Source organism: Ciconia boyciana, chromosome 22, assembly GCF_034638445.1.
Source record: "Ciconia boyciana chromosome 22, ASM3463844v1, whole genome shotgun sequence".
NCBI lineage: Eukaryota > Metazoa > Chordata > Aves > Ciconiiformes > Ciconiidae > Ciconia > Ciconia boyciana.
Window position 1 is genome coordinate 1,504,827 of NC_132955.1, and position 26,347 is coordinate 1,531,173.

Sequence of the window (26,347 nt, forward strand, 5' to 3'; positions counted from 1 at the left end):
GTTTGTTATTGACCTGGGTCAACCTGTCAAGGTCTGTTACAGTGGCTGTGTATAACTTTACCTTGTTCTACAGATGTATCATTCCTATAAGATTTGTTTAATTTCTGGCATGGTTCTGGTTTTCATTTATACTTCTGCTCTGCTCGGATGAGGAACAGTGTGCTCTGGTTTAGGATTTCACTAAACCTATGAGAGAGCTAACTAATTAGGTGCAGTGTAGACAAGGGTCTTGTCTCACAAGTGGAGTTTGTTACCTGGTGTGCAACACCCAGTAAGCACACAGAGCCGAGATGTAGTTTATTCCAAGTTTTGCTCAAGACCGGGTGCTAGGTGGTAACTCCACAAAGCTAGCACACCTTCGAACAGGTTCAATGTTTATACAGTTTAATTATGCATATGCATACATGATTACATAAAACAGTTGCTTATTGGTCTACATTTCTGTACCTTACTCTTACAGCTACAGTACTACTTCAGTGTTCTACGCATGCTTACAAGTGAGGGGTCTCTACTTGGGCCGGGGTCTCTGGCTCAAGGGGTGTGATTTTTAGAATTATAATGAGGATAGTTTGCGTAAGGGTGCTTCTTAGCACACTTCTACTAATGAGGTCAGATTGTTGTAACAATGTCTTAGCTCCCATATTTGTTCAGGATATGTCACCCCCAAGAACAATAATTCTTGATTAAACCTTCCACATTCCAGCATTAATCTCCCTTATCAGCTTTATGTATGCCTCGGCCTTCCACCAGCTCTAGTGTACTTCTCACATCTGAGTCTTCCCACGTAGCTGTATAATACTGAATACATAGCTGTATAATACTGAATTTTAATTGACTACATTTAATTGACTACAAGGGGACAATATTATGTTACTGGAGGCACTTTTTTCTTAACTTATATTGACCAGTGATGCACACACGTTTCCATGCTTTATGGCTTCTTGTTGGTAGCAGAGGGTTTGTGTGACTCACCGCTGTGGTACCCTGCGAAGGGATCCATGTGGTGGGCTGCAAGCTCTTTGCCTTACTGCAGTCCATCACTTGGTGGGCTTGGAATTGCCACATAGTATTAATTTGCCATGCTTGTTTAAAAGCAAAACCTGTCCATGTAAAAATTCAAGGACTCAAACGCAAGTTTTTACATGAATACTTACTTTATTAGTTTCTCTTAGAATACTGTACAAAGGAGTAATAAAAATATTCACACTTTATTTTAGAAAGTTCTCTACATGAGACTTCTGTATACACAGCAAAAAGAAGGGCTACTGGAAAAAAACCCTAAAACTTTGTACAATGTCAGAATGTTCCATTAAAAAACCCCCAACTAATTTAGCTTTATCCAAGGAGGATATGTATACGCGCACACTTGCATGCTTGAAAGAGATTATAGGCAATGATAAAGCAACGTAAGTCACAATGAGAAATATGAACGTGTTAACAACGGTTACCAGCTGCTGCCCCTTTTCAAGGGCTGGTACCATGCTTCTATTAAAACAAAAAATTAAACAATGGTTTAAAAAAAAGTACTGGGGAATTAAGTAGCCCTAGATCTCAGGGGTTGTTTTGTTGTTGGTTAAAGGCTTTTTCCTGCAAAGGGTTGGACTGTTAGCTATGTTAAATGAATGACAAGACAGGCTCCCTAATTCAAAAGCATCAGGCTGTTGGGACTTGTTTGTTTTCTGATTTCCCTGGTGCAGTGACTGTCATACCGTGTGGGTACATGTGCGGGCTCCACAGTGGCTTAGAAGAGGCTTTACCCAGGACAAGATGGGGCAGAGGGACGGCTTCTGCCAGTTCAAGTGGTGGTTTTCAAAAGCTTTTCTCCTTTGGCATTCATTGCAGAACAAAAAAGAAAAGCATTTTAAGTACCTACACTCAGTAATTGTTCCTGGGTCACAGGATGGAGCCTGCCTTTGATTCTCCAGCTGACGCCCTAGTCACTATACAGGAAGGCAGTACAAGTTTGAGAGGAAAATCTGTCAAGTGTGATGTGATCAAAATCCCATTTAAAATCAGTAACAATCAATTATCTCCTTCACACAGGTACTTGGGGAAAATTCTGTAGTCTAAAAGGACGAATGGACAGTCTTTGCACTCACGTTCTGGTTCTCCACGCAAAAGGTAGGCTTCACCTTTGGATCACTGCTATGTTAGCTGCAAGTACATGTCTGAAAATCCCTCATCCTGCCCACACTGTCCCGACCTCCCTTTTCTCAGAAATTAGTTATCCCACGAGAGTTTTAGCGTTTTGACTATGCTCTTTAATTTGTGTGTGTGCAAGATTAGCCTTCGAGTGCTGAACTCACTTCCTACATGAATTTAACAAACACAAATAAACTGGAAGTGGTTTCAGTACAGAGTTCCAGGAGACCCGGAACTGTGTCCATTACTTCCACAGCACTGCAGTGGTGGTTTCCAAGTGGAAACTCAGTTGGGTACCACTCACTCCTGTGACACCAACAGCAAGGAGCCACACAGCTGGCGTGTGAGGGTGGCTCGACCAGCAGTACCCAAAACTCCTTCACTTAAAACTACCTCAGGTACCCCTAACAAGTAGCAACTGTGACTGTGGTTTAGTTACAATTAACTTACAGTTTCTTTTCCATTTTTGATTAATTCTGATACCTACCCTTAAGACAGGACCTTAAGGAAGATACTATCAGATGTGTAATTGTTCAAGTAATTATCAGTCTTATGGAGATACTTAACACATGATGTTATTAACATGAAACCTTTCTTCAACTCTCTCACTTCTTTCCATATTTCTGCAGTTTTCATTTATGTTTCCCTTGATTGGATTAACTGTATGAGTCCAAGTTAACTGCAGTTATTCCATGGCAAAAATGCTGTCCCTGTGTTGTAAAGAATGTAATTTGCCATGTAACACATCTGTGTAATGGCTATTTTAATCATTTGTGTGAACAAGGTAAATCAGAAAAGCTTACTATTATAATTAAGGCTTTGCCTAACAAGAAGTTTTAGACTTTAGGCTTTAAAACCTGCCTTTTTGAGAAGCTGATAATCCCATTCTGTTTTACAGTTGATCTTTAACTGAACAAAACAGAATCAGATGTCCATAGTGTCAGTTAACAGCACAAATAACATGTTCAAATCCTCGGCTGTTGTAATGCCAAGGCCTTCATGGGAACTGTATGAAGTGCTGTACTTCATCGAGAAGAGCTGACCCCTACTTTCAATTTATGCTTATGCTAAAAATATCATAACTGCTTTGACTTTGTCTAATGTGCATATACTTAGAAATAATCAGTATATGTCTGTCGATATAGGAGTAATGTTTTTAAGCATATAGTGACTGTTTCTGTTGCAAAAAAAGTTGATGTTTTTCCCCTGGTATTCTACCAAAGTAAACAAATAGTTTTCTTTCCTCTGGAGATTTACCATTGGCATGTAAGTTGTGTCTGTGTGCAGACATTCAGGTCTGTTAAGCAACATACAATCTGCATTTCAGATACAGCCTTAGCTGTCCTGTTAATGACAAGACTTGACAGCTCTGAAGGCAGTGGTCTTTCTGTAAGCATTCCGGGCATGGACACTATTGATTTCTTAGTCATTTCAAAGGTACTTAGCTGACTGATGAAATATCTCTATTTTGAAAATAATATTTTTTTTTCCCAGAAGTCATTGTCTAGTAGCTTAAAGAGTATATTAGCTTTAGGGTATACAGTACCTTAACTAAAGCAGAAGTCCTCATGTCATGGCGGTTAAAAGGTTTAACCACCCCATCAAGTAAATTGCATGTCTGTCAAGCTCCCTCGCTGGTGAACAGCACTCGGGTATCAAGCCAGACTCTTCTCCCTTTCCACCTTCTTGAAAACTTCCTTTTCACTTAAAATTATTTCCACTTTTTAAACATACTAGCTAATGATTTTCTATGCGTTCCAGCAGCCCTCTGAGGTACACTAAATGTTTTTCCCTTTTCTGCAGCAGTCTGATAGTAAGTCTGAGATAGAGAAGTAAAGCAGCTTGCCTAAAATTATGTATGGAGTAGTACTAGATCTTACATGCAAACCTGAAGTTCCCCTATCCATGTCCTATGTTCAAACCATCAAACAGAACTCAACAATATCCACTATGACCTCTAAAGCTAGAATTGGCTAATGCAGGAACAAAAATAGCATATTTAAAATGTTTATACCATTGTCAAAAGTGTGAGACAATATAAGCACTAAGACAACAAAAATACAGGCTTTCATGAGTTTACAGGGGAAGCATGAGGAAAATCACATTTCATCTGGCACACAATCAAAAAAAAAAAAACCAATTGCTCTGAACAGTAGAAAGCTATCTCAGCCAGGAAATCTAAACCTGCAAACCTACTTTATTTAGGTGGGAACTTTATGGGAAAAAGGCTCAATTTTGTTCCTATACTAAAAATCTATTATCTTCAGCAACCCATTGCATCCTTCTGTTGGTCAATTCAGTCTGCTGCTGGTGCTGCTCATCAGTATTGCTCTCCTTCAGCTCCCTCACCCTTGCCAGTGATCACCCGAGGGCTCAGGGGACGCTGCCGCAGCACTCGTGCATGGAGCTGAGTGACAGACTTCCAGGTAAGCCAGAAATCAAACACTCGCTTGCCTTGAGTCAGGTACTGAGTTGAGTCCACTGGCAAATCCCAGTCACACGTACGCAGACTTAAGAGACCAAGGAGCTGGACTGAGGAGAAAAATTCCAGTTATAGTCACGAACTGATTCTAGCAAGCAGCCATCCACCTCTCGTTTGGCCTGTACCTATCAGTCTTCAGCTTCTCCCATGCTTGTGCAGTCTCTGTGTACCAAGTAGCTCAGTGGCATTTGTTGTCATCATTAAAATGACCTGTACCCCAGCCCTGAATCCAAATGCTGTACTGCCTGAGCGCTCAGAGTGCACTTAAAAATTAGCGGTTTGGGGTGGGGAGCAGAGTTGCCGAGACAGATTCTGGTATAAGCTGAAAATAACAAGTACGATGTAGGATCTATTGACCTTTTCCCTGAACCACACGAATGGTACCGTAGAAAACGGAAAGCTTTGTCAAATTGCAGGTAATTCCTTTCTGTACTGTTTTTAGTAAAAGAACTTCCTTTTTCAGTGGTGTAAAAGATTGCAAAATAAAAATCTGTCATTGTCGTCCCCCTCCCACTCCCCCGCCCAATAAAGGGAACTCAAACCCCGAAACAATAATGTATTGGGAAAGTCTGGCTGTATCCCTTTGAATTTCCCCTACATATCGCTTAAAGCACCTAGCTTCAGAAAGGGAAATATATTTTAAAGTGCATTTACCACAGCAATAGTACCAACACTAAAAGCTTCTCCCCTCATCCCTATTCTTGTCATTCAATGTCTGGGATAGATGGAAATCTCCCCAGAATTTGCCCTCTTTGTACCTTGAAGCCTCAGCGTGTCTGCCTCTATTTATGACACTGGAATAAAAGAAATCCAGCGTCATGCATCCTGCTCCGCACTAAACTCTACTCTGGAGCTTGTTTAGATTTATTGGGCATGAGGATCCAGCATGCGGTATATGTCTATTGGATACTGCATTTAAACAGCCGCTGTGAAATTACATCCCAGTGTGCGTGGGGGTGAAGAAACAGGACTAGAGAGAAGGAACTTCCCGCTCTCCGCTGCTCCTCTTCAATTCGCTCCAGCCACGCAGTTCAGTACTTGTTGATCCCAAAGATCCGGACTCCGTGAAACTGAGGCAGTTTGGGGATCAGGACGCTCATAAGGGAGATGGTGTTGATTATGAAGTGTATCCGGTCATACTTTGTGTAAAAGCTGGTTAGAAAATACCTGGAAAGGAGGGGAACAGAGAGAGAGGGAACCTAAATTACAGCACTTCGTGGTTTTGTTTCCCAGGACAGCACGTGCAGCAGAAGCGTTGATTGGTACGGGCGCGTGGGGCAGCTCAGCTGCCCCAAAGTACTCACAGGACAATGGGCATGATGGTCAGGAACTTGCGTGAGGCTGTGAACTGCACGCCGTAGTCCATCTGCTCCCAGTGCGTGAGCAGCCGAGCCTTCCCCTGGTCTGGAGTCTCAAAAGGAGTTCCTTTCACGGTATGTAGGAAGATGTACATACTCTGTAGCAAATACAAACGCAGTGTGAAGCACACACAGTGTTCTCGATGCTCCTCACCGTGCCACCAGAAATATTCAGCTTCAGCAGGAACAGCACGGTTGTGGGAGCTTGCACCAGCGCGCTGTTCCGCTAGAGGGACGCATCGTCGCTGCTGGAAAACGCGCCCGAACTCGCAGCGGCTAGCGAAGCGGGAGAGTTAGGGAGGAAGGCCACTAGCCGGGGTTAGCTTGGGCTTGGCTGTTACACGTGAGGTCTCTCGTTCAGCTCCTGGGCGTAAGCCAAGAAGGTGGTTGCAAGATTACAGCACTCGGATCTCTGGGATCAGGAGATTAGCGTGGGCTCGCTCTCCCGTGCAACAGCAATGCTAACTGCTCTCTAAAAGAAAGTGCTGGTAGAGCTGTAGGGAGTGAGGGTCTGTTCCCGCTCTGATTGCAAGTTAACCCCTTGGAGTGGAACGCTAGTCACATATAAACAGCAAGTGCCTGGCTACATCCCATGTCTTTTAAGTATAGCCATTGCTGGCCTTTGAACTCCTTTCTGTTCCCAGGACCTAAGTGTCGAAGCTGCCAGAGAAAGGGAAGGAGCTGGATGAAAAGCAGGCAGCTTGTGAACTGCGCCCTGAGCAGCTCTGGTTGGTGGTTTTGTGGATGTGTTTTTTTCCACTAGAGATGTCAATAACATGAGCGTGAGGGTCCCCAATAAGGGTGTCGGTTTTATCTCTGGAATATTCTTGGCCTGAGATATTATTTAAAATAAAGGATACAAAATCGATTGCTGCATCTCTGAAGCATTTTGTCCCCTATGCCTGAGGGTGAACGGCTGCTGAGAGGTCTGCTCCTCAGCTGCAGGGCCCAAGCATGCCAAGCGGGATGGCGGAGGCACAGAAGTGAGCAGTTAAACAGAGCGTGGTTTTCTCCTGCTCGCTAGGGAAGCTGTCACTGTGTGGCCGCAGCTTTGTCAGGGCACAGCACAGGACAGCGCTGTGCAAACACAGCAGCTTCTGGCATCGCAGAGAGCCCGGCTGCCCTGCGTCCGTCTGCGTGTGCATGTCTGCTGTGCTTACCTGTCACCCCTAGCACAACGCTCTGACACCTGTTCATTTGGGTACCTGATCCTTAGAAGGGGAGAATCTTGGACTAATCTTTTACTTTAAGCAGAACAAAGTTTGGGTTTTAATCTTGTTTTCTTAACTCTGATGAGGCCAATTCAGATTGTATCAACCAAAGTGAAAGCTGTCGTGCCAGTTTCTGTGGCCTGTCACAGCTATTCCTCTGTTAAGGGGGACATGACAAAGGGACTTACCCTGCAGGCAAATGAATTCAGTGTCCCCTCTGAGCAGCCTCACCAGATGTTTGCTGTCTTGTCAGAACCTAGGCTGGATTTAAATATATGACCTAGAGGCAAAGGTGCAGTCTGAGGGGTGGAGGTTGAGTAACTTACCCTGTATCTTTGGAAATACAGAGAAAGGAATTCTTTCAACAAGAATCTTACTAGATTACTCTGAAAAGAACAGCTGGTGCTGAGAGATTACCTCTCCATGCCCCTGGGAAGTCAAGCCAGCCACGCTGTTCCCTTACCATGTTGTGAATGATGTTGGTAAGAGTCCAAACCACAGGGACACTGAAGAAGGGGATGCTCAGGAGTACGACGTGCAGCAGGCCAATTCCAAGGACGTAGGACAACCAGATGCCCCGGCTGTTCATGACACGGGTGTTGGGATTCACCTCGCTGTGTGCTGTTCCCACGTTCATGTTGGCTCTTGTGTCACACGGGCACCCCTGAAACTAAAGCAGAGTCAGGTCAGTACTCGGATCGTGGTAGCCCTCCATCTAAATTACTCAGGTAAGCACAGCACGGGTCAAGCACCATCTTGCTGTTAAGCAAACCTGAAATCTGTAGTCTGCTGTAAAAATCACAAGTCAGTTCACTTCTCTGCACCTCATTATTTCCATTTGTAGAGCTGACGTTTCTGAGGGGAAGCTAAATCTGGGAGCGGTTGAGATTTGGGCATAATGTGTGGGAAGCCCGTCTGTGACAGAAGCTACTTGTGATCTGCTGAAACGTTTTCCTGGAACCAAGAAGTCAAGGTTCAATCCCGCGATTGCCTGAGAAGACTCAAATGAATACTTTTAAGTGCTTTTGAAATCATCATCGCAGTGTTAATCATGGAAGCAGTCGGCACATGAAGCACCTTACACGTTTACAGGTTCCGCATACCTTAAACTCAAAAAGAGAACACAACTATTTGCAGAGTAAAGGCATGGCAGCTCTATAACAGATCTCCTAATTAGTTCAACTAAATTAACAGGGTTCTGCACGGCTCCAGAGGCTTGCTGGTCTCCTGGTTTGGCTTATGTGTTTTGCCTGCCAATTAAAGACTTACGAGGGGTGGAAAAAAAAAAGTAACAAAAAAAATTCCCCTGCAGGGAAGGAGTGAGATTCTTCTTGAGGAACATAAAAAGCTAGAGATAACAAGGAGAAGTGTATTAGGAGGATATTTCAGTAGCAAGAGCTGCAGAGGAGATGGCTCTTCCCCTACCTGGAAGGAACAGCTGCCACGTAGGAGGAATAGAGAGAGACATTTTTCTGAACAATACCAGGAAGATGAGGAAGCAAGACAGTATCATCCTCTCAGAGCAAGTCCTTGGAGTAGTGCCCTATGGACAGCACAGGTATCGGGAGTGGCTTTTTGGACTGCCGCACCGATAGCGGCAGCAGGCATCAGTCAGCTTTAAGGCTTTCTGGGAAGATAAGGGTTCTGGTTTACCTCTTTCCAGGGATTACAGGAAACAGCACAAATTAGAACCGCTGTAAAGCTGAATATCTTTACACCGAGATCAGGGAAGTTCTTGCGTAAAGTCATCTTTGTGTCCCACGGAAACATAGTTTCATTAGATAATACAGTCTGTCCCTCCTTGTACGGAGGACCCCAAGGCGAGGGCTGTTTCCTGATGTCTAGCCTTGTGTTTTTGCTGCTTTGGTTCCCACAGCTGGAAGACGGTGTTGCTGTTCTCTCTAGCTCTCACAGTCTTCGGTCTCGGGAGGCAAATCCGAGCCAGATCCAACATTGCGCTCTGTATGTTGCTGCCAGCTGTTCCGAGTTCCCTTGCGGAGTGCTGGGCCTGGCTTGTTTCAGAAGCTGGCGCTCTCCCCTCTTCCTGCCCAGGGCTAGGACACAAAGCGAACGCTTGACCCTGCAGCTCCTGGGATGCTCGCTGTAACTTCCAAGCCTCTTTCAACTGCACAGGCAGCTGTTGCTCGGTGTTGTAGGCAGCTCCGGTGAGCCTGTGTCTACTACCCAGGTGTCAATCAGGGGGCTTATATCTGGAGAAGGTTTTTGTTACCAGAAAAGAGGCTTGCAGGTCTGTGGAGTGTTCGTTTTCTTGTCACCCCTCTCCTGGGTCAAAGGATATCGGCTGCTGGATATTCCAGAGAAAAGCCTGAAGCTTGGTCTGGAAGCAGGACTCGGAGCCAGAGTTTAGCACTTCAATCCTAGGAAGGGGAGCAGCTCCATCCTTAATCTGGTGCAATTCCTAAGCGCTTTCAGAAGGAAATCTAGGGGTTGCGGTGAAGCATAACATGAGTCAGAAAGGTCATGTTGTTGCAACAAAGAAAAAAAGAAAAGCAAACACCCCTGTGGAATGCATAAACAGGAGTGCTGTTTGCCAGACATAGGAAATAATTCTCCTAGATATTGGTAAGGCCTCAGCTAGAATACTGTCCAGTTCTGGGAGGAGCTGGAGGGAGTCCAGGCGAGAGCAGTGAGACTGAGCAGAGGTGTAGGAAAAACATGACCTGCAAGGACAGACTGAAGGAAAAGGCTTTGTTTAGTCTAGAGGATGCTGGAGAGGCGTGAGGACTAGTCCTCAAACGCTTAACGGAGAGCTGCATGGAGAAGGGAGCCCAATTGTGCAGTGGGGTTAACAGCACGACTGAGACTCGGAGCAGCTCCATAATGCAGGACTGATGTTGGAAGGGACTGCCCGCGGAAGGTGACCGGTGGTCTCACTGGAGGCTTTAACATCAAGTTTCATAAACGGTGAAAAAAATTAAGATTCCACTTTGGAATGGGGGGGAGGGGTGACCAGGTGGCCCCCTCAGGACCCTATTTTCTTGATGCGATGCTGTTATCCGAAGGCTGCAGAAGCTAGCAGACCTTCCTGTGAGCCCCAGAGCGAGAGGTGCACCCTGCCTGTGGAGTAATAATGTGGAATTTCCACTTGAGGACAACCACGAGTGTAATTTTCAAAAACTAATGAGCAACTTCTACTTGGTCCCCCTCTGCAAACGAGGGCAGTTGCCAACCTGCAGCTGGGCGGCAAAGGGCCAAACTTACAAGCTGTACGTGAAGCAATTCTCCTCCCTGTGCCTCAGTTTCCCTGCTTGTAAAAATGAGGATTAGGTGGGTGAAATGCTAGAATATACAAGAGGTTAATTCATTCTTTCAAGAGAGACAGGGAGATGTCAAGCATTCAGTCCTACGATCAGGATAATTCTGCGTGCTTCTCCAATTCTGTTCTTCCCCACCTTAAGAATATTTCATCTGCGAATCTTTTCCATTTCTGAACTGGCGTTTGCAGCCCTTGCCCAAGATCTGTGCTCGCTTCAGATTGCACGCACCGCTCTGCACAGCGTTGCAAAAGCCTGGCTGAGGGAGCGCGAGTTCTCCAAGCTCTGATCCCTACCCCCATCCCAGATCCCATGTTGTTTGCTTTCTGATTTTACACCGGGGATTTGTTCACCTGCAGGAAAAACAAGGCAAAACACAACAGCGGGCGGAACTCCAGCTCCCCCCGGAGCAGCTGGCTGCAAAGCTCTGCTTTCCCAGTTGTGCAGCAGTTTTTCAGGACAGAAAAGCTTTAATGTTTCACCAGACTTGAGTGTGAAGGTCGGGATTGCGCTGACGTTGGACCATGTTCAGCCAAGGAGGGGAAAAGTTGTAACTGTGGTCAGAGGCAAAGAGTAGGCTGTGATGAAGCTGAGCCCTTCCTTCGTGTCCTGTTCCCGACTTCCCGCCTGCCGCTGTGCCAGCTCCCTGTCCACGGCTCTGTAGGGGAACGACTCTCGTTCTGGGGCTCGGAGCAAGCACTGGGGCTGCCGGCTCAGCATCTGGCATGAGAGCGTCTCCCCACTTCTCAGGAAAGGGGAAACAGAACGACATCAGCAGTTTCCCCGCTCGCTTTGTCATCCATCAGCTGCTGGAGGACCCACAACCTCTGACTCCAGCCGTGCTGCCAGCACCCCAAGGCGCAGCTCCTTCCCCGCCTTTGCTTTTGCCTCCAGAGGAGCGTGACCACCGCCTGTTCCTGGCCCCTCGTGCTCCGGCGGTGCTCTGGCCCCGTCAGTGCTCGGCAGCGACATGGCTCTTCCCGCAGCCCTTCCCCGGGGTGCCGCAGGATCGCACCCCGGGCCAGGCACCCCGTTCTGCCTCAGCCCGTTGCAGGAACTTCATCTGGGCCGGCGGAGGGAAAGAGGGCTCAGGTGCTTATCTCGGTCGATCTTCCCGAGTGTTCCCAGAACGCAAGCAATCCCACAGAGCCGAGATCCCTATCTCTGGCAGCAACAGCAATCACCGTCTCCCAAGCAAATAAATATTTTAAACCCTTCTTTGCAAGATGGCATCAGCGTTTGAACCAGAGCATCAAGTACATCAAAGCTGTTGGCAAACGCGGCTGTGTTTAGAGGCAGCTGATAGGCGAGGGAGCCGAGCGATAGGTTAGACCAAGACGGTGCTGCCTTGGGTCCCGCTCCAGCCCGGAGCCACTGACGGACTTCAAGAGGTCTGAGCCCCAGAGCTGCCAGGTTCCTCCTTGGGAAGAAGCCAGGAGGACCCGGAGCTGGTAGAGTTGACAGGAGAGCAGAAAGTGGGGACTGCAGACCTGCGGTGCAGCTCCGGGGACGGGACACGGGGATGAGGAGGAGCACGAGGGGAGCGGGAGCAGCCGGGGCTCTGCCTCCCCCTCGGCCTTTTCTGCTAAATTTAGAGGGACGCGCAGGGAAGGCTGCGTGTTGGGCTTCTCCAGGCGCTCCGGCTCGGGGTCCCGGACCCCGCTTACCTCGACACAAAGACCTGGGAAGGACCCTGCGCCCCGGGGTGCTGGGGCAGGACCCGCTCCTGCCCGGGCTCCCCCGGGCCTGGCCGTGCACGGCGTGACTGCGGGGACCAACCCGCGCCCCGCGGGGCCCCCCATCGCCCCGGGGCTTTCTGGCTCCATCTCAGCAGCTGCTTTGTCGTGGGGGGTCTTTTTCTTTCCGGACAGGCCCACGCCAGGCACCTTCCCCCGCTCCCGCTGCCCCCGCCCCGCCTCCCCGCGGGCCCGGGAGCGGGGCTCGCCCGCCGCCTGCTCCCGGGGAGGGGGCGAGGCCTCCCGCCTGGGCCCGCCGGGCTCCGGGCCGGCCCCGTACCCCCGGGGAGGCCGGAGAAGAGCCGCCGCGCCCGGCCCGCACTCACCGCTGCTCTGCCCGGCTCGGCCCGGCCCGGCCCGGCCCGGCTCGGCTCGGCTCGGCTCGGCGGGGCCGGGGCTCTCTCCGTCGCGCACCCCGCCGCCCCGGCTGCGCTCCCGGCGGGCACCTCGGCGCGGCCCGCCCCGCCGCCGCGGCACGCCGGGAGCTGTAGTCCCGGCAGCGCCGAGCACCGGCGCCCGCCCCGGGAGAGGCCGGCCCTGGGGCGGTGGCGGGCGGGGCCGGGGCCGCGCTTACCGTGCAGGGCACGGGCAGCGAGCGGAGCCGCTTTAGGAACGGGGCGCGGCCCTGGGGAGGCGAGGGAGGGTCCTGTGCCCCCCCCCCCCCCCCGGGCATCGTGCACTCGTGGCCGGTGGCTCCTCTGGCCACGGGGTCCCACCTCTGCCCTCCCTGAGCGGGGGGGAACGGCCCCAGGAGGGTGCTCGGGGCTGTAGCCGCCCCGCTCTGCACCCTGGGGGGCTCAGGCCCAGCTGGGTGCTTCCACCCTGCTCGGGGAAGGCTCGGCTTCCCTCCCCTGCCGCTCTTCCCAGCGGAAAACCTCGGCAGCAGGCGTCGTGCGAGCGAGCTGGGGCAGGCCGGCACCGTGCTGCTGGGACACCCGGCCAAGGTCAGGGGCTGGGAGCGCAGGATTCCTGCGCTGGAGCGCGGGGGGAGACCATCTGGCCCCGCTTTTGTTTGCACAACGATCAAAGCTAATAGCGTGGTGCTGCCACGGCCCCTCGGTGCGCGCAGCCATCTGTGCAGGCCTTTGTGCGCGCCAGCCACCGCCAGCTCTTCCGTCTGGGAGCGGCAGAGGGTGCAGCGGGTGCAGCACCGTCACCCAACGGCGAAGCCGCTTTGTGCTGCAAACCCCCTGCCCGGAGCTGTGCTGGGGTCCTGGGCCGAGCAGAGCCCACGGCCCTGCGCGCGGAGCCCGGCGGCGTGGTTCTCCCCGGCCGCCCACGCAGCTCTGCCAGTGCCGCTCGCAGCCCCCAGCCTCGCACGGCTGCTCCCAGCCCTCCCTGGCCACTCGGCAATGCCCATCTGTGGGGTTTCAGTTTTGGCCCGGGTGGGTTTGCAGCGCTGCTTTGCACGGAACAAATCGAGGATTCCCCCGGCGCTCCCCGGAGGCGGGGGCCCCTGCGCCAGCGTCCGCGCAGGACGCCCAGGCTGAGCTCTGCATCCTGACCTTGTGTGCATCCATCTGGCCTCGGCACCAGCTGCGCATCCGACTCCAGGCCCGAGCCGGCTCTTGGCAGGCGGTTGCGTGCCGGCTGGGCGTGGCGAGGGCACGGAGACCCCGCCGGCTGCCAGGGCCGGGGCCGCCTGGGTGCCGCGCGTTGGCACCGTGCTGCTGGCAGGGCCGTGGTTGCTTCCCGGTGCCGGAGCTCCCCGGCGGCTGCTCCCGGAGGGCCTTGGGCACCGTGGGACGCACACGCGCGGTTAAAGCGGCGGTAGGGCCACCAACGGGCGCTGCGGCCCGCCGGCCAGGAGGACCGAGTCCCTGCCCGGCCTCTCCGGCATGCCCTTGCCAGCAGGGCAAGGTGCGGGGATGCCAGCGTGCGGAGGCGGGGGATCCCACGGGAGCTGGCCCTGCTTTGCAGGAGAGCCACGCACGCACGGCAGGCTCTATTTTTATCCCCGCTCCTGCCTGACTGAGCAGCTCCCTCTGCGCGGTGACATCTAATTTAGCAGCTTCCCCGCACCCCGCTGACTCCGCACGTGAGGGGGAAGCACAATGCGGCAGCTATTTTTAAACGCCCATAAATATTAATCCCTCTCAGTGATGCAGCAGGCAGCCTCTCGCTGCCGGTGTGAGCGCGGGGGCGGGGGGGACCCGCTCCCTGGGCTCCCCAGACCGGGTTCACCCGCCCGGGGAACCCCAGCACCGGGGGCGGGGGGTTCCCCAGGGGGGGATCCGGCCCCATCCGCAGCCCAGGCCGGCAGCTGCCCCGACCAGCGTTTCCCCCGTGCTCCGTGGGGCTGTTCCCATCTGGATTCCCAGGCCTCGCTTGCTCCCCGCCTCCCCCCGTGCTGGGGGGCCGTGCTCCCCTCCCGCTCTCCCGGGCTGCCGGTCCCGCTGCCCAGTCGATACCGGCTATATTTAGCGCCGTGATGGAAGCGAGGAGCCGGTGCCGGCTATTTTTAGCCATCCTGCCATGGCTGTGGTGGGGAAGGGTCCGCACAGGGGCCATGCTGCACTGCAGGTGCTGGGTTTTCGGGCTGCCGTGTCCCGGCACGTGGGTCCCCCATGGGGCGCAGCCCTGGTGCTGCTCCCGCTCTCGGGGTCTCTGCCTGCTGCCGCGGCGGCTGTGACCCCCCAGGCCTCTCTGGGTCTCGCCGAAAGCTCGAGCACGCCCAAGGCCCTGCCTGCCGCCTCGGCCCCTCGATGCCCGCAGGCCCCATCCCGCAGCGGGCGGCTCTGTCATCTGGAGCCGGCCCCGCGCTGCCGCAGCCCCAGCACCGCTCCCGCTCCGTGCACAGCGTCCCGCGGCACTGGGACCGGTGACGGGCAGCGCAGGGCTTCTCCGCTCCCCGGCCAAATGGGCAGATGCCAGCAAAGGTTCCGCGGCTCACCGGCTGCTGCCTGCCAGGCTGCCGGCCGTGTCCCAGGCCAGCCCTGCCTGGGTGACCCCCTGCTCCAGCCCGGCGTCGGGCTTGCCTCGGGTCCCAGCCCCAGCGATGGACAGAGCGGCTGGACCATCCTGAGCGCGGGCCCTGTCGGCAGCCCCGGCGCAGGGGCAGGAGGCGATCCGGTGGCCGCCCCGGCACGTGCCGACCCTCCGCCCCGGCAAACCCTCGCTGGCTGCAGCGCGCGGAGACGCGGAGCCTGGAGCAGGCCGGGCTCCCACTGCGCCGTCGGCTCGGCCCTGGCCCCTTCCTCTCTGCCTGGCCCCAGCTGGAGGGCGGGGGTCTCCCCGGGGAGCGCGGGGGTCCCGGGGGAGCGTCTGGCTCCGGCCCTGCCTGGCTGCGCTTCTCCCATCAGGTTTTGTTCTCCTAATTGAGCCGAGATCCAGGCCAGGCGCCCCGTAAACGGTTTATCCTCAACGTCAATGCGCAGGGCTGGAGAACCGGGGATGGGTCCTTGCTACGGCACGGCAAGGGCACGGCCCTCGGCCCCGCTGTCCCGGTGTCCCGCCGGGGCGAGCCCCGGTGCCGGCGGGCCGTGGGGAGCAGCCCCGGCGGTGCACCGAGCAGCCGGGGGGGGGGGGCCCGGCCGGGGCAGCGGGGGCCCCCTCGCCCCGCTCGGCGGTCCCGGGCGCACCGGGCTCCGGCCCGGCCCGGTAACGGCGGCCGCTCTCCATGGTCCTGAGCCGGCCCCGCCGGTGTCCCGGGGCGGCGGGGCCCCGCGCAGCACCGAGCCCCTGCCCGGCCCAGCGAGCCCCGGCCCGGGCAGCTCGGGGCTGGGCTGGGGGCCCGGCCCGGCCCCCCCCGGGGGAGCAGGCAGGCTCCTGCCCGCCCGCGGCTCGGGTTTCCCCGAGTAAGCGATGCCGGTGCCGGGCGGGGAGGCTGCGGGCGGGAGGGGGCACCTTGACCCCGCCGGTGTAGGGGGGGTCCTGCTCTCCCCGAGGGGCTGGGGAGGGGCGGGGGGCCCCTGGGCCCCGGGGGCGGCGGGGGCAGAGCCGGGGGGTGCACAGCGCCGAGGGGGCCGGGTCGGGGCCGGGGGTGCCGGGGGTGCTCCCACGAGGGTTCGCGGGGGGGACGCGGCGGGGCGGGGGGCGTGGAGCTCCCCGGGAGCCGCTGGCGCCGGCTGCCCCGGGCTCGGGGGTCCCGGCAGCTCCTCGCCGGGTCTCTCCGGTTCCTTCCCCCCCGCCCCCCCCGGGCTGGGGACCCGGGGCAGAGCCTCTCCCGCGGGGCGGGGGGCTGCAAAGGACCCGGGTGCGGGGCCGGGGGTGCTCGGCGCTGTACGGCCCCCCCCCGGCGGGGCGGGCCGGGGGCGGGGAGCCCCGGGGAGGCCCGGGCGGAGGATCCCGCCCACCGGCCCCGCCGCCGCCGCCGCCGCCGCCGGCTCCGGGCCCGCCGCGCTGCGCGGGGCGCGGCCGCTCCGGCCCGGGGCGCGGGGCCGCTCCGCCGCCGCGGGGCTGCGCACGGCAGGTGAGTCCGCACCGGGACCCCCCCCGGCCCCCGGCGCCGGGAGCGGGCAGGGCGGGAGGCGGGGGGGGGGTCCCCGGCAGCGCCGCGCCGAGCCGAGCTTCCCCCGGGGAAGCACCGGGGCTTCCCTCGCCCGCAACGCCCCCGGTGTCGAGCGGAGCCGGCGCCGGAGAGGGGCCGGGGGGAACCCCGGGCATCCCCGGCCGCGCTGGGCGCACGGCGGGTCCTGCCGCCCGCCCAGCCCCGCCGCGGGCAGCCCGTCCTGCCCCGGGCACCTCAACCGCCCTCCCCGGGGCCGGTGGCGACCCCCGGGCTCGGGCCGGGGACTCCCGTGTCCTGCTGTGGGCTGGGGACCCCGGCGTTGTGGCCAGGGGCTGGTTGTGCCCGTCCTCGCTGCGGTGCGTGGTCCGGAGCAGCGTGGCTGGGGGCCAGCCGAGCCCGCCACGGGGCCCTGGAGGGCCGCATCCCACCCGCGGGGGTCCCCCGGCCCCCCGGGTCCCGCGGACGAAGCACCCCCTGTCCCCGGTCACCGGCTCCCGGCTCAGTCCGGTGGGTTCCCCGCGGTGCCCGGCTCCGCGCTCGCCCCCGGGCAGGGGGACGGTGGGTCCCAAGGGGCAGCGTCTGCCCCAGGTTACTGCTGGCAGATGTGGGGGGCCGGTCCCCCCGCCACGCTGATGGGCCGGCCTGGGGCTGGGTTCCTGGTGCCCTTCGGCTGCTCTGAGCCCTGGTCCCCGCTCGGGGACCTCGAGGAGCCCGGGGGGGCTGGCAGCGCAGGGGTCCGCTCCGCACTGGCGTGACCTTGGGGTGTTTTGGCGCGGTTGGGCTGAGTTACGGTGCCCAGCAGTCAGGGTGCTCGCCCAGGCTCCGCTACCGGGGCCACCCTTGGGTGGGCACCTCTGCCCCTTGCTGGGGAGCCCCGGTCGGCACCCAGGAGCGGGTTTGCCGGCGGCAGGGTGCTCCGGGGAGTGGGGGGGTGGTGGGACCAGGCTTGCTCAGGAGGTGTCTGGGCAGCACAGCACGGGGCTGTCCGCAGCACAGAGCTTTGCCTGATGGGGTGCCACGGCGTGCCCTTTTACGCCGGTGTCTTTGATCGTGGGATGGTGGGAGAGCGCCTGCGTCCTGCCTCGATGGCTCTGCTGCCACGGCCCTGCTGGGGACGGTCTGGGGCCCCTGGACGTGGCGGGACCGCAGGCTGGGAAAGCCGGGCAGCACGCTTGCAGGGCTCGGACGTGGCCCTTATCTGCTGCCACCACCCTGGGAACTCGCTACACACTCAGCCCCAGTGAATTTCCTTTTTCTGTTTTTGTTTCTTTCCTGCTGACGTTTTTCCCCTCCGGAATAAAGGGCTGGATGGGGACCATGGTTACGGGGTGGTGTGGGCAGCCAGCCCCGCGGCCGGGGTGGCACCAGGCAGGGGACAGCGGTGCCCAGCCACCCCCCCGTGCCGGTCCCCTCGAAAGGGGAAAACCCGGCATGTGTCTGCGTGTGCCCCGGGCGCTGCTGGGGAGTGGAGCCGGGGAGCGGGAACCTGCTCGGCCTCTGCCCACACACGTTTTCCATCGCGTTCCCCGGGGGCTGCCTGCAGCGGCTGCTTGCCTGGAGCCAGGGCTCGCCCGCTGGCGCGTCCCGCCGGCCGCCGCTGCAGGATGTATCGGCCTTCTGCGAGCGAGCAATCGAACCGCCGGTGACCTTGGCAGGGCGGGAGCTCACCCCCGCCTCTGGCTCAGCTCGAGCCGTCTCCGTTTGTTACAGCCCAGCTGCCGGCACGCAGGAGCTGTGCCTTCGCTCGGCCCCTTGGGGCCTGATCCTGCTGCGCAGGAGCCCTGAGCGAGGCTGCTGATGGTAGAGGATGGGGGGATGCGTGAGCCATGCCAGCTGTCCCTGTCCCTGTCTCCGTTCCTGTCCCCATCCCTGTCCCTGTCCCACGGCCAGGCTGTGCCGGGGCAGGCGTGATGCTCACAGCTGGCACGGTGGCGGTTCTGCCTCTTGGCACCCCTGGTCTGACGCTGTCCCCTTGCTGTCTCCGTCTCAGATGCACCGAGTCCAGACGAAACCACCGTGGGCGAGAGCTGCCGGACCGGCGGCCGTCTGATAAAGCCAGCGCAGCGCCATGCCTGCGGCAGGGAGGGTCCTCCTCCGCTCGGTGACCATGTGGCTGCTCCTGCAGAGCCTCCTCCTCCTGGCCTCCTGCCTCCGCTCGGCCGCTGCGTTCCCCAAGGGCTGCTACCCCTCAGAAGAGGAGGGGCTGAAGACCTTCCGCTGCAGCAACGCTCAGCTGACCGAGGTCCCCAGGGACATACCCAACGACACCAACAAGCTCTACCTGGACTCCAACCGAATCCCCTTCCTGCCCCGCGACGCCTTCCGGGACCTGCCGCTCCTGCTGGAGCTGGATCTGTCCCACAACGCCATCGCCAGCGTCGAGAGCGGGGCTTTCCGGGGCCTGGCAGAGCACCTGCACTCTCTGGACTTGTCTTCCAACAGACTGGTGTCCGTCAGCAAAGACGCCTTTAGCAACCTGAAGGCCAAGGTCAACCTCTCCCACAACCCCTGGCTGTGTGACTGTCGGCTGCAGGAGCTGATCCGCACGGTGGACCTGACGGCCGGCTCCTCGGGCGGCATCGTGTGCGACTCCTCCGCGCAGGAGGAGCACGTCGGCAAACCTTTCCTGCAGGTGATCGCCGACACGGACTTCTGCAACGTGTACAAAAAGACCACGGACATCGCCATGCTGGTCACCATGTTCGGCTGGTTCGCCATGGTGATCTCCTACCTGGTCTACTACGTGCGGCAGAACCAGGAGGACGCCCGGCGGCACCTGGAGTATCTCAAGTCCCTGCCCAGCAAGCAGCGGAGGTCGGAGGAGTCGTCCACCATCAGCACTGTGGTGTGAGGCACCGGCATCCCGCAGGACACGGGGACCCGCGGAGCTGGGGATTGGCCACTCTGCAGGCTTGCCATGGCTGCAGGAGCTGTCAGGAGCCACCGTCATCGCACAGAAATAGTCATGGATTTGTTCTGTTCTCCTTGGGGAAGCGGCGTCTGGCAGCGGGAGCCACGGCCGGCGAGCGCCTGGCTCTGGCGCAGCGAGGGGCGAAGCGGCTGTGGCTGGGGGCGGTTATCGGTGACAAGCACAGAGCGGCCGCAGCATCCGCCCGCTGCCTCTGCATTACGAAGGACCGGAGAGACCCCGAGCATCTCCCGGCATGCGGCCGTTGCTCCGACCGACCTGGACATTCAGACTTCATTTAAAACTTTTCTATTTCCTTTGCAGATAACCCTTGGGGCATTAACAAAAGCAGTGTTTTAATCCCTCCCCGGCTTACCCTTGGCTGCCCGAGGGATGTTCCCGGCAGCGCGGGGCAGCCTGGGCCTGGCTCCCTGCCTGGACGGGCAGCGGGCAGGGCTGGGCCGCGGGGAGGAGCGGTACGGCCGCGAGGCCAGTGCCCTGCCGGGTTGCTGGCCCCGGGAGGGTCATGGGCTGTGACCCCCAGCCCGGAGGAACCGAAGGATGGGGCGGGAGGTGGGGACACATCCGTTGGGAAAGGGAAGAGGCAGGTCCGGGGATGCCCCGCTCCAGCTCTTGTGCCGGACGGTGCTGGGCGGTGCCTGTCTCAGCCCCCCCTTGCTCCCCACTCCCGTCCCGGCACCCCTGGGCCAGGCGGAGCGAGGGGCGTGGGGGGCCCCACTCGGAGACAGGGGGGCTGGTGGGCAACCCCAGCACCTCGCCCCTGGGAGCGCGCCGTTCCCATGAGAAGCGAATGGGAAATGAGCTCCCCCGGGGCTGAGCCCGCCGGGGCCGCCAAGGGCTGCGGGTGCTGATGGAGGGGAACCGAGGGGTCCGGGCGGTGGGTCCAGCCTTGCCGGGATGTCGGGGGGAGCGGGTTTCCCCTTGGTGCTCCCCAGGGACCACACGGGTGGGTGTAGCACCCCTCACCAGCCTGCTCTGATCTGGTGCCGGAGGAGAGCTCCCACCTCTCACTCAAGGACTCACAAGCTGCCGACCGGTCACTGTGATGGGAAGCGGGGAAGGAGAGAGCCGCCGCGGCTCCTCCGCCCTCTCCCCACTCCCGCGCCGCTGGCAGGAGCCTGAATCTCCCCTAAAATGCCCCAATGTCCCTTCTTGACACTTCCAGTATTGGGCTGCAGGTTCCTGGTGTCGGTAGGTAGAGGTGAGGCCGGGGTGCCGGGGGCCGGCATGGGTGGGGGTCGGTGCCCACCTTTGGGTGCAGGGGGTCCAAGCGGCGACTCAGAGCAAAGCCAGAGCAGACCCAGACTCTTCCAACCGAGTGTCTGGTCCCTGAGAGAGCTGGTTTTGCTGGTTTTGCCCTTTTTTAAAACCAACTGAAGCTAAATTGCCTTAATTCACCAAGAGCACCAACCAAAGCTGCTTGAACATCCTCTGTGCCGGGCCAGACCTGGCTCTGGCTGGCCCGGTGCAGCGGGGGCTTATTGCCGGGACCGACCTCGGACCCTGGTGTGGGCAGCGCGTTTCGGCGCAGGCAGGGCTCCGGCCCCTGGCTGCTGCCCGTCCTCCCGTGCCCTGGTGCCGGCGGGAGCCGTGGGACGGAGCTGGCCGGGAGCGGCACCCGCGCCCTTCCACAAGTGCCTACTTTCCCAGTGCAGACCAGGGGCTCTGCAACGCACAAGCGCCTCAGTCCCAGCTCCAATCCAGGTGTCCCCTGGGCCCGCGGCCCCACGGCAGCTCCCCCCCCATACAACCAGCTGGGGGGGGCTGGGGGGGGGACTGGACCGAGGTACCGCAAGCGGCTGCACCGCGGCCCCAGGCGCTGCTCCCCCGTGGGCATCCCTGGGCGGCCGCTCTCGTGCCTGCGGCATGCGGGGACACCCGGGACCGTCTGACCCAATATGTGTTTTGTTTAAGGGACCTTTTACGTTCTTACTTTATACAACAATAAAGTTGGCTTTTACTTTGGAGCCCGTGCCCAGCGTGTGCTGGCGTGTGCGTCTGCGGGGGGACAGGGTGCTGCTCCTGCGGCAGCTGCGGCTTTGGGCCAAGGCAGGTGGCATCCCCTCGTGCAGGGGCCACCCCGGTCCTCGGTGACATCCTGGCTGCAAGGGAAGGACAAAGGGCGTCGGCAACACTCGATGTCTTCCCAGAGCCACGTCCGGCTCTGCTGGGTGCTCCCGGGCTGGTGCTTTCAGAAACGCGATACTTGGTCCCTCCGGTAACCCTGCCTTCGCCTTCAATAAATGAACACCCTGCGGCCCAGCTCCTGCGAGCGCGGCTCAGGTCACTGGCACGGTGCCGGTCCCCAAGCCGCGTCGCACCGGGACCCTGTGGAGCCCAGCTCCGCTCCCTGCCCTCCCGTCCCCACTGGACCAGACCAGGGCATCGCATGGCACAGGGGGCAGGGACCACGATGGCCAGGAGGGACAAGCCCTTCCCGACGTCCATGGTCCCCCTGGTCCCCGTGAGCAGCCTCTTTGGTAACGGCAGCTGCAGGAGCCCCGTGCTGGTTTGCCGGCACCTTTCCCCGCACGGTGCATGCCGAAGCGTGGTGCTGCGGAGGGTGAAACCCGGGACCTAACGCGGAGTGACAGCTCCTGCTCGTGGGACATTAACCTCGTTTGTCACTTGGCTGTCTCCAGACGCAGGGCGGCATGGCGTGGCTGCGACAGCCCGCAGACCCCGGGCTCCCGAGCAGATGGCTGCCATCCTCCGCCCCGGTTCGCTCCCCGGGGACCCCCCTCCTGCGGCCCTGGGAGCAGCTGGGGAGGGCTGGGGGGTGCAGCAGGACGGGCGGCCCCAGCTGCCACCCTGTCTGCGGGGCTTTGGCTCCCCGGGGTCCTGCCGGTGTCCCCCCACGGGGCTGGATAACACCGAGCCCCCAGGGGCCAGCCCTGCTCTGGTGCCTGCCCTGGCTCTCCTGCCCGAGGAGTTATTAGGATGGAAACCACCAGGCTCGTTACAGCCTGCCCTAACGAGCACAGGGGAACGGAGGCGGATTCGGGTGGCAGTCCCTGCCATCGGGGAGGTCAGCTGGTTGTGGAACCGCCGCTGGCCTGTGTGGATGTACGGGGGAATAAAATATGTAAGAAACCTCATAAAAAGCTGCAATAAGCTTCAGGAAGATAACTCGGTGCGGGACGGGCTGAATTGCATTGGATTTATGCTGTCAGAAATATTGGATATTTAATCAGGTGTTGCAGGGAACGGGGAAGAGCAGACAACTGGGATTATGGGGTTATTGCCGGGAGGTGCCTGTGGCCGAGCGGGGCTGTCGGAGGGCTCTCGGGGGATCCGGCCAAGCACAGGAGGAGGTCTGGGGCCAGCAGCCTTGCCAGGCGCCTTGGGCAGCTCACGTCCCAAGGAGCGATTTTTCTCATCTCACTGTTTACTCTCCAGCAGCAAGTTGCCGTGGGCGAGCTCCTGCCGGGGAGCTGGGAGCCGGCGCTCGGCGGTGGTGGGTACGGGGGGCTCAGCGTTAAAGTCAATACTTTTCTTTAAGCGAAGAAATATAATAATCCATTTTAATACTGCATTTCTGGGTAATTCGTTTCCTGATGTACTGTAGATTTATCTGCTGGGATCAGCAACGGGAGAATTAGCAGCGTGACCTCCTTCTGCACCGTTCCAGCACACCGGTAAATCTCTGTTATTAACTTCCAAGACGCCCTGCCCACCCGTGCCGGGTGGGTGATTAACTGGCCGGCCCGGGGAGGGCTGTTCTTCCTCCCTGGGAGGGAGGAAAATGTGTCACTGGGGCAGGGTTTAAGAACCAGGTCCGTAAATCTGGGGGTGACGCCTCTTCTGCCCGCCTGGCCCTGAGACCCCCCCGGGAGCCCAGGGACCGAGCGGTGCTCCCGGGGAAGCCAGGCTCTGCGCAGCCCCCGGCTCCGCTGGATTGTCGACTATTTATTGAGCTCGCTGGCGGGCAGCCGGGCTGCGGGTCCGTCCTTTCGGCAGCGGTGACGGAGGCTCTGCTCCCTGCCAGGGGCGAGCGTTTGCTTTTGCAGGGGTGCGTGTTTTAGAAGAAAGGTAAAGCGATGTTTTTCTCAGCCCGTGGATGAAGCGTGTTCAGCAGACGCGGCCCCAGACTGCATCCTGAACTTTTAACTGATTAGATTTAGAAGAGGGAAGGAAGGATGTCTAATTGTTTAATTTCCACAATTATAAAAATATTTATAAATTATTAGAACTGATGGCAGCAATTACACTGTGATTAAAGCTGGTCTACACTTCATCAACGGCCCTTCAGTTATGTAGCCTTATTTATTTATTTTCACCACAAAAAATCCATTTACGGTGGCATTGCTGCCAATAATGAATCATACTTATTCACTGCCTGCAAAGGACTCATTAATCCGATGATGTTGCTTGTTATAGGAACGGTGCTGCGCAGAAAATGTGGTCACTGGACTTCGGCAAGAGGAAATTTAATTTCAGTGGATAGGAAAGCAAAGCAGAGCTAAAAATCACGTCGTCTCTCCCCGTGTGTGTGGTTAAGAGCTCAGCGTTTAAGCCGGCCGCACGCTCCCCTCCTGACTCGCTGTTAATTTTCCCTCCCGTCCCTCGTGCAAGCTGGGCATCGCTGGCAGAGGGATCATCTCTCTGATGGCCATTTTTCTAAGAGGAGGTTGTGCCTGGGAATAAAAGAGGGGGACCTGCAAAGCTTCCCCTCTCAGAGGGAAACATCCTCTTTCCAGGCACTTTTCCTGCCTCGGCGGGAGACGCGGGGCCGTCGGCGTCAGTGGGCTGGGGCCGGTGCTCGTCTCCGACCCGTCCTCCCGTGGGAGCACCGCCGGGCTGGGTGCTGCGGCTGCAGCACCCACTGCCCGCCCACGGCCTCGCTCCAGGCCAGGATTTAGGTGCCAGAAAGCAGCACAAGCTCCTTTTTTTTTTTTTTCCCCCAGTTCCAGTTCAGCAGAGCACTTGAAAATATGCGTAATTTTATATAAACGATTGGTCCCGTCGAGGAATTCACCGCGGCTGCTGTACCTAAATAGACTTTGCCTTTCACAAAAGGCTCCCTTGGCTCCCAGCCCTTGGCTTTGACTCAGCAAAACAGCCGATCCCCTTCGTGTGCGACGCCCCAGCCCTCCTCCCGCCTCCACCAGAGCACGGCCGCACGTGGGATTTCACCTCTCCTAACACACGTCTTTGCCGAGGTCCAGAGCTGCATCCCGGGATGTCCCCGTGCCACCTAGCCCAGAGCACCTGCAGCGTCAGCTGGGGGTTCTTGGGGACAGAAGTGACACCCCCGACTCCTGGGCAGGCTTCGTTTTCAAGCCACTTCCCACCAAAGCGGCTCTTGGACCGGGTCCTTGGAGGAATTCCCGGGGCTGCACCGAGGGTTCCCTCGGCTCAGCTCCCCTGTCCCGGGTGCGATGACTTCCCGGGATGTGCCGATCCGGCACTTGGTCCCGCTCCTCCCCTGCTCTCCCTCCCCACAGCCCCTCTCCTTATAACCTGCTGAGCAGGCTGATGTCCTCAGAATCACAGAATCGTTTAGGTCGGAAAAGACCTTTAAGATCATAAAATCCAACCATAAACCTAACACTGCCAAGCCCACCACTGCACCACGTCCCTGAGCACCTCAGCCAAGCGGCTTTTAAATACCTCCAGGACGGTGACTCCACCACGTCCCTGGGCAGCCTGTGCCAGTGCTGGACAGCCCTTTCAGTGAAGCAAAATTTCCTAATATCCAGTCTAAACCTCCAGCATGTCGAAGTGAGTTGCAAGCTGCGGCGTGTCACACCGGCGTCTCGGGCAGCCCTGCGACCTGTTCAACTCCTGTTGACTTAAACGTAGAGGAACAGCTCGCTCGTGGGTTAATAGAGATGCTGCGGGGAGTTACGAGACAACTTCCCACCGGAGCGGAGGTGTCACCGTCACCGCAGCAGACGCGGTCCTGGTCCTGTAACCGGCTAGCCGACGTGGCAGCGCTGCAGTGAGTGCTTTAACGTGTGTTTGTTCAGTGTTTCTCAAGTGGTCTGTCGAAGGCTGGGACAAAGGCAGCTCTGATGTTAAAATAACGGGCTGCGGCTTCCAGCTGGCAGATTATTTTTGTCATTCGTGGATGTTTAAAAGTGTTCGTGTGCTGTCGGTACGCAGCCTGTGGGAAGGGCTGAGTTACCAGAGGCCTGTGCGGAGAAGGGGACAGGAAGTTTTAAGCTCTGAATTTATTATTTGTGGGAATTCGTCACTACTCGAGGTGTTGTAATCGTCCTGTGCAGAAAGCAGGATTAGAGCTGTGTGGTCGGGGCAGGTTGAAGCAGCGCTTTAAAGGGCTGAGCCTCGCAGGAGTAACCAGGGGTTCCCCTGCTGCGCCCAGAGCATCAGCTACAGCCCACGGTTTCAAGAGGAAGGTGTGTAAAAACAGAGCAGAGAAAAACAAAAAAGAGGATTTAAAGCAGTGAAGGAAGGCTCTTGCAATTCCTCGTGAGCTATTGCAGCTGGGGGAGGTAGAGAGCAACCGTAAAAAGTAAAGGTGAGGCGAAGTGAGAGCTGATTACGGCGATTTGTAAAATCTGAAGTGTGACAGCGATTCAGTGGCTCGGGAGAAGGGAAGGGAGCGAGCAGCGAGGAACGGTGTGTCATAAATAAAAGATTCAGCTGCGTTTGGGCTGTCACAGGCAGCGAAGGGGGGGAGCTCCAGCTGGAGGGAGAGAATTTACCCAGGAAAGGTCAGAGCAAAGCCATTTCACATCAGCTTTTCATGAAAATCTCCACAGAATTAATGACACAAACTCCTCTGCGATGCAATACTG

The 26,347-nt window shown here is 57.9% G+C and overlaps 2 protein-coding genes across 3 annotated transcripts; one reads left to right on the plus strand and one right to left on the minus strand.

The window, feature by feature from the left end:
• Nucleotides 1–1,159: 1,159 nt before the first annotated feature.
• ORMDL3 (ORMDL sphingolipid biosynthesis regulator 3) lies at nucleotides 1,160–12,746 on the minus strand. The gene is made up of 4 exons (XM_072885709.1): nucleotides 12,531–12,746; nucleotides 7,657–7,863; nucleotides 5,929–6,080; nucleotides 1,160–5,791 (listed from the first exon to the last, which is right to left on the minus strand). Exons 2-4 carry the CDS (start codon nucleotides 7,828–7,830, stop codon nucleotides 5,656–5,658), a joined length of 462 nt encoding a protein of 153 aa, XP_072741810.1. The 5' UTR covers nucleotides 7,831–7,863; nucleotides 12,531–12,746; the 3' UTR covers nucleotides 1,160–5,655.
• A 329-nt stretch (nucleotides 12,747–13,075) lies between these two features.
• LRRC3C (leucine rich repeat containing 3C) lies at nucleotides 13,076–21,538 on the plus strand. Of its 2 annotated transcripts, none has more exons than XM_072885712.1 (2): nucleotides 13,076–13,148; nucleotides 18,645–21,538. In XM_072885712.1, the coding sequence occupies exon 2, from the start codon at nucleotides 18,723–18,725 to the stop codon at nucleotides 19,503–19,505; it is 783 nt and encodes a 260-aa protein (XP_072741813.1). In that variant the 5' UTR covers nucleotides 13,076–13,148; nucleotides 18,645–18,722; the 3' UTR covers nucleotides 19,506–21,538. The 2 variants fall into 2 exon arrangements, with proteins under 2 accessions (XP_072741813.1, XP_072741812.1); XM_072885711.1 differs by lacking the exon at nucleotides 13,076–13,148 and adding an exon at nucleotides 16,516–16,615.
• The last annotated feature ends 4,809 nt before the right edge of the window (nucleotides 21,539–26,347 follow it).

Excerpts from the sequence above, each read along its gene's own strand:
- ORMDL3 (XM_072885709.1), bottom strand. The coding sequence starts at position 7,830 with ATGAACGTGGGAACAGCACACAGCGAGGTGAATCCCAACACCCGTGTC. Across the intron at positions 6,081-7,656 it reads CCAACATCATTCACAACATG|AGTATGTACATCTTCCTACA; the intron begins GTAAGGGAACAG and ends TATTTGCTACAG. Across the intron at positions 5,792-5,928 it reads ACCATCATGCCCATTGTCCT|GTATTTTCTAACCAGCTTTT; the intron begins GTGAGTACTTTG and ends CCTCCTTTCCAG.
- LRRC3C (XM_072885712.1), top strand. The coding sequence starts at position 18,723 with ATGCCTGCGGCAGGGAGGGTCCTCCTCCGCTCGGTGACCATGTGGCTG.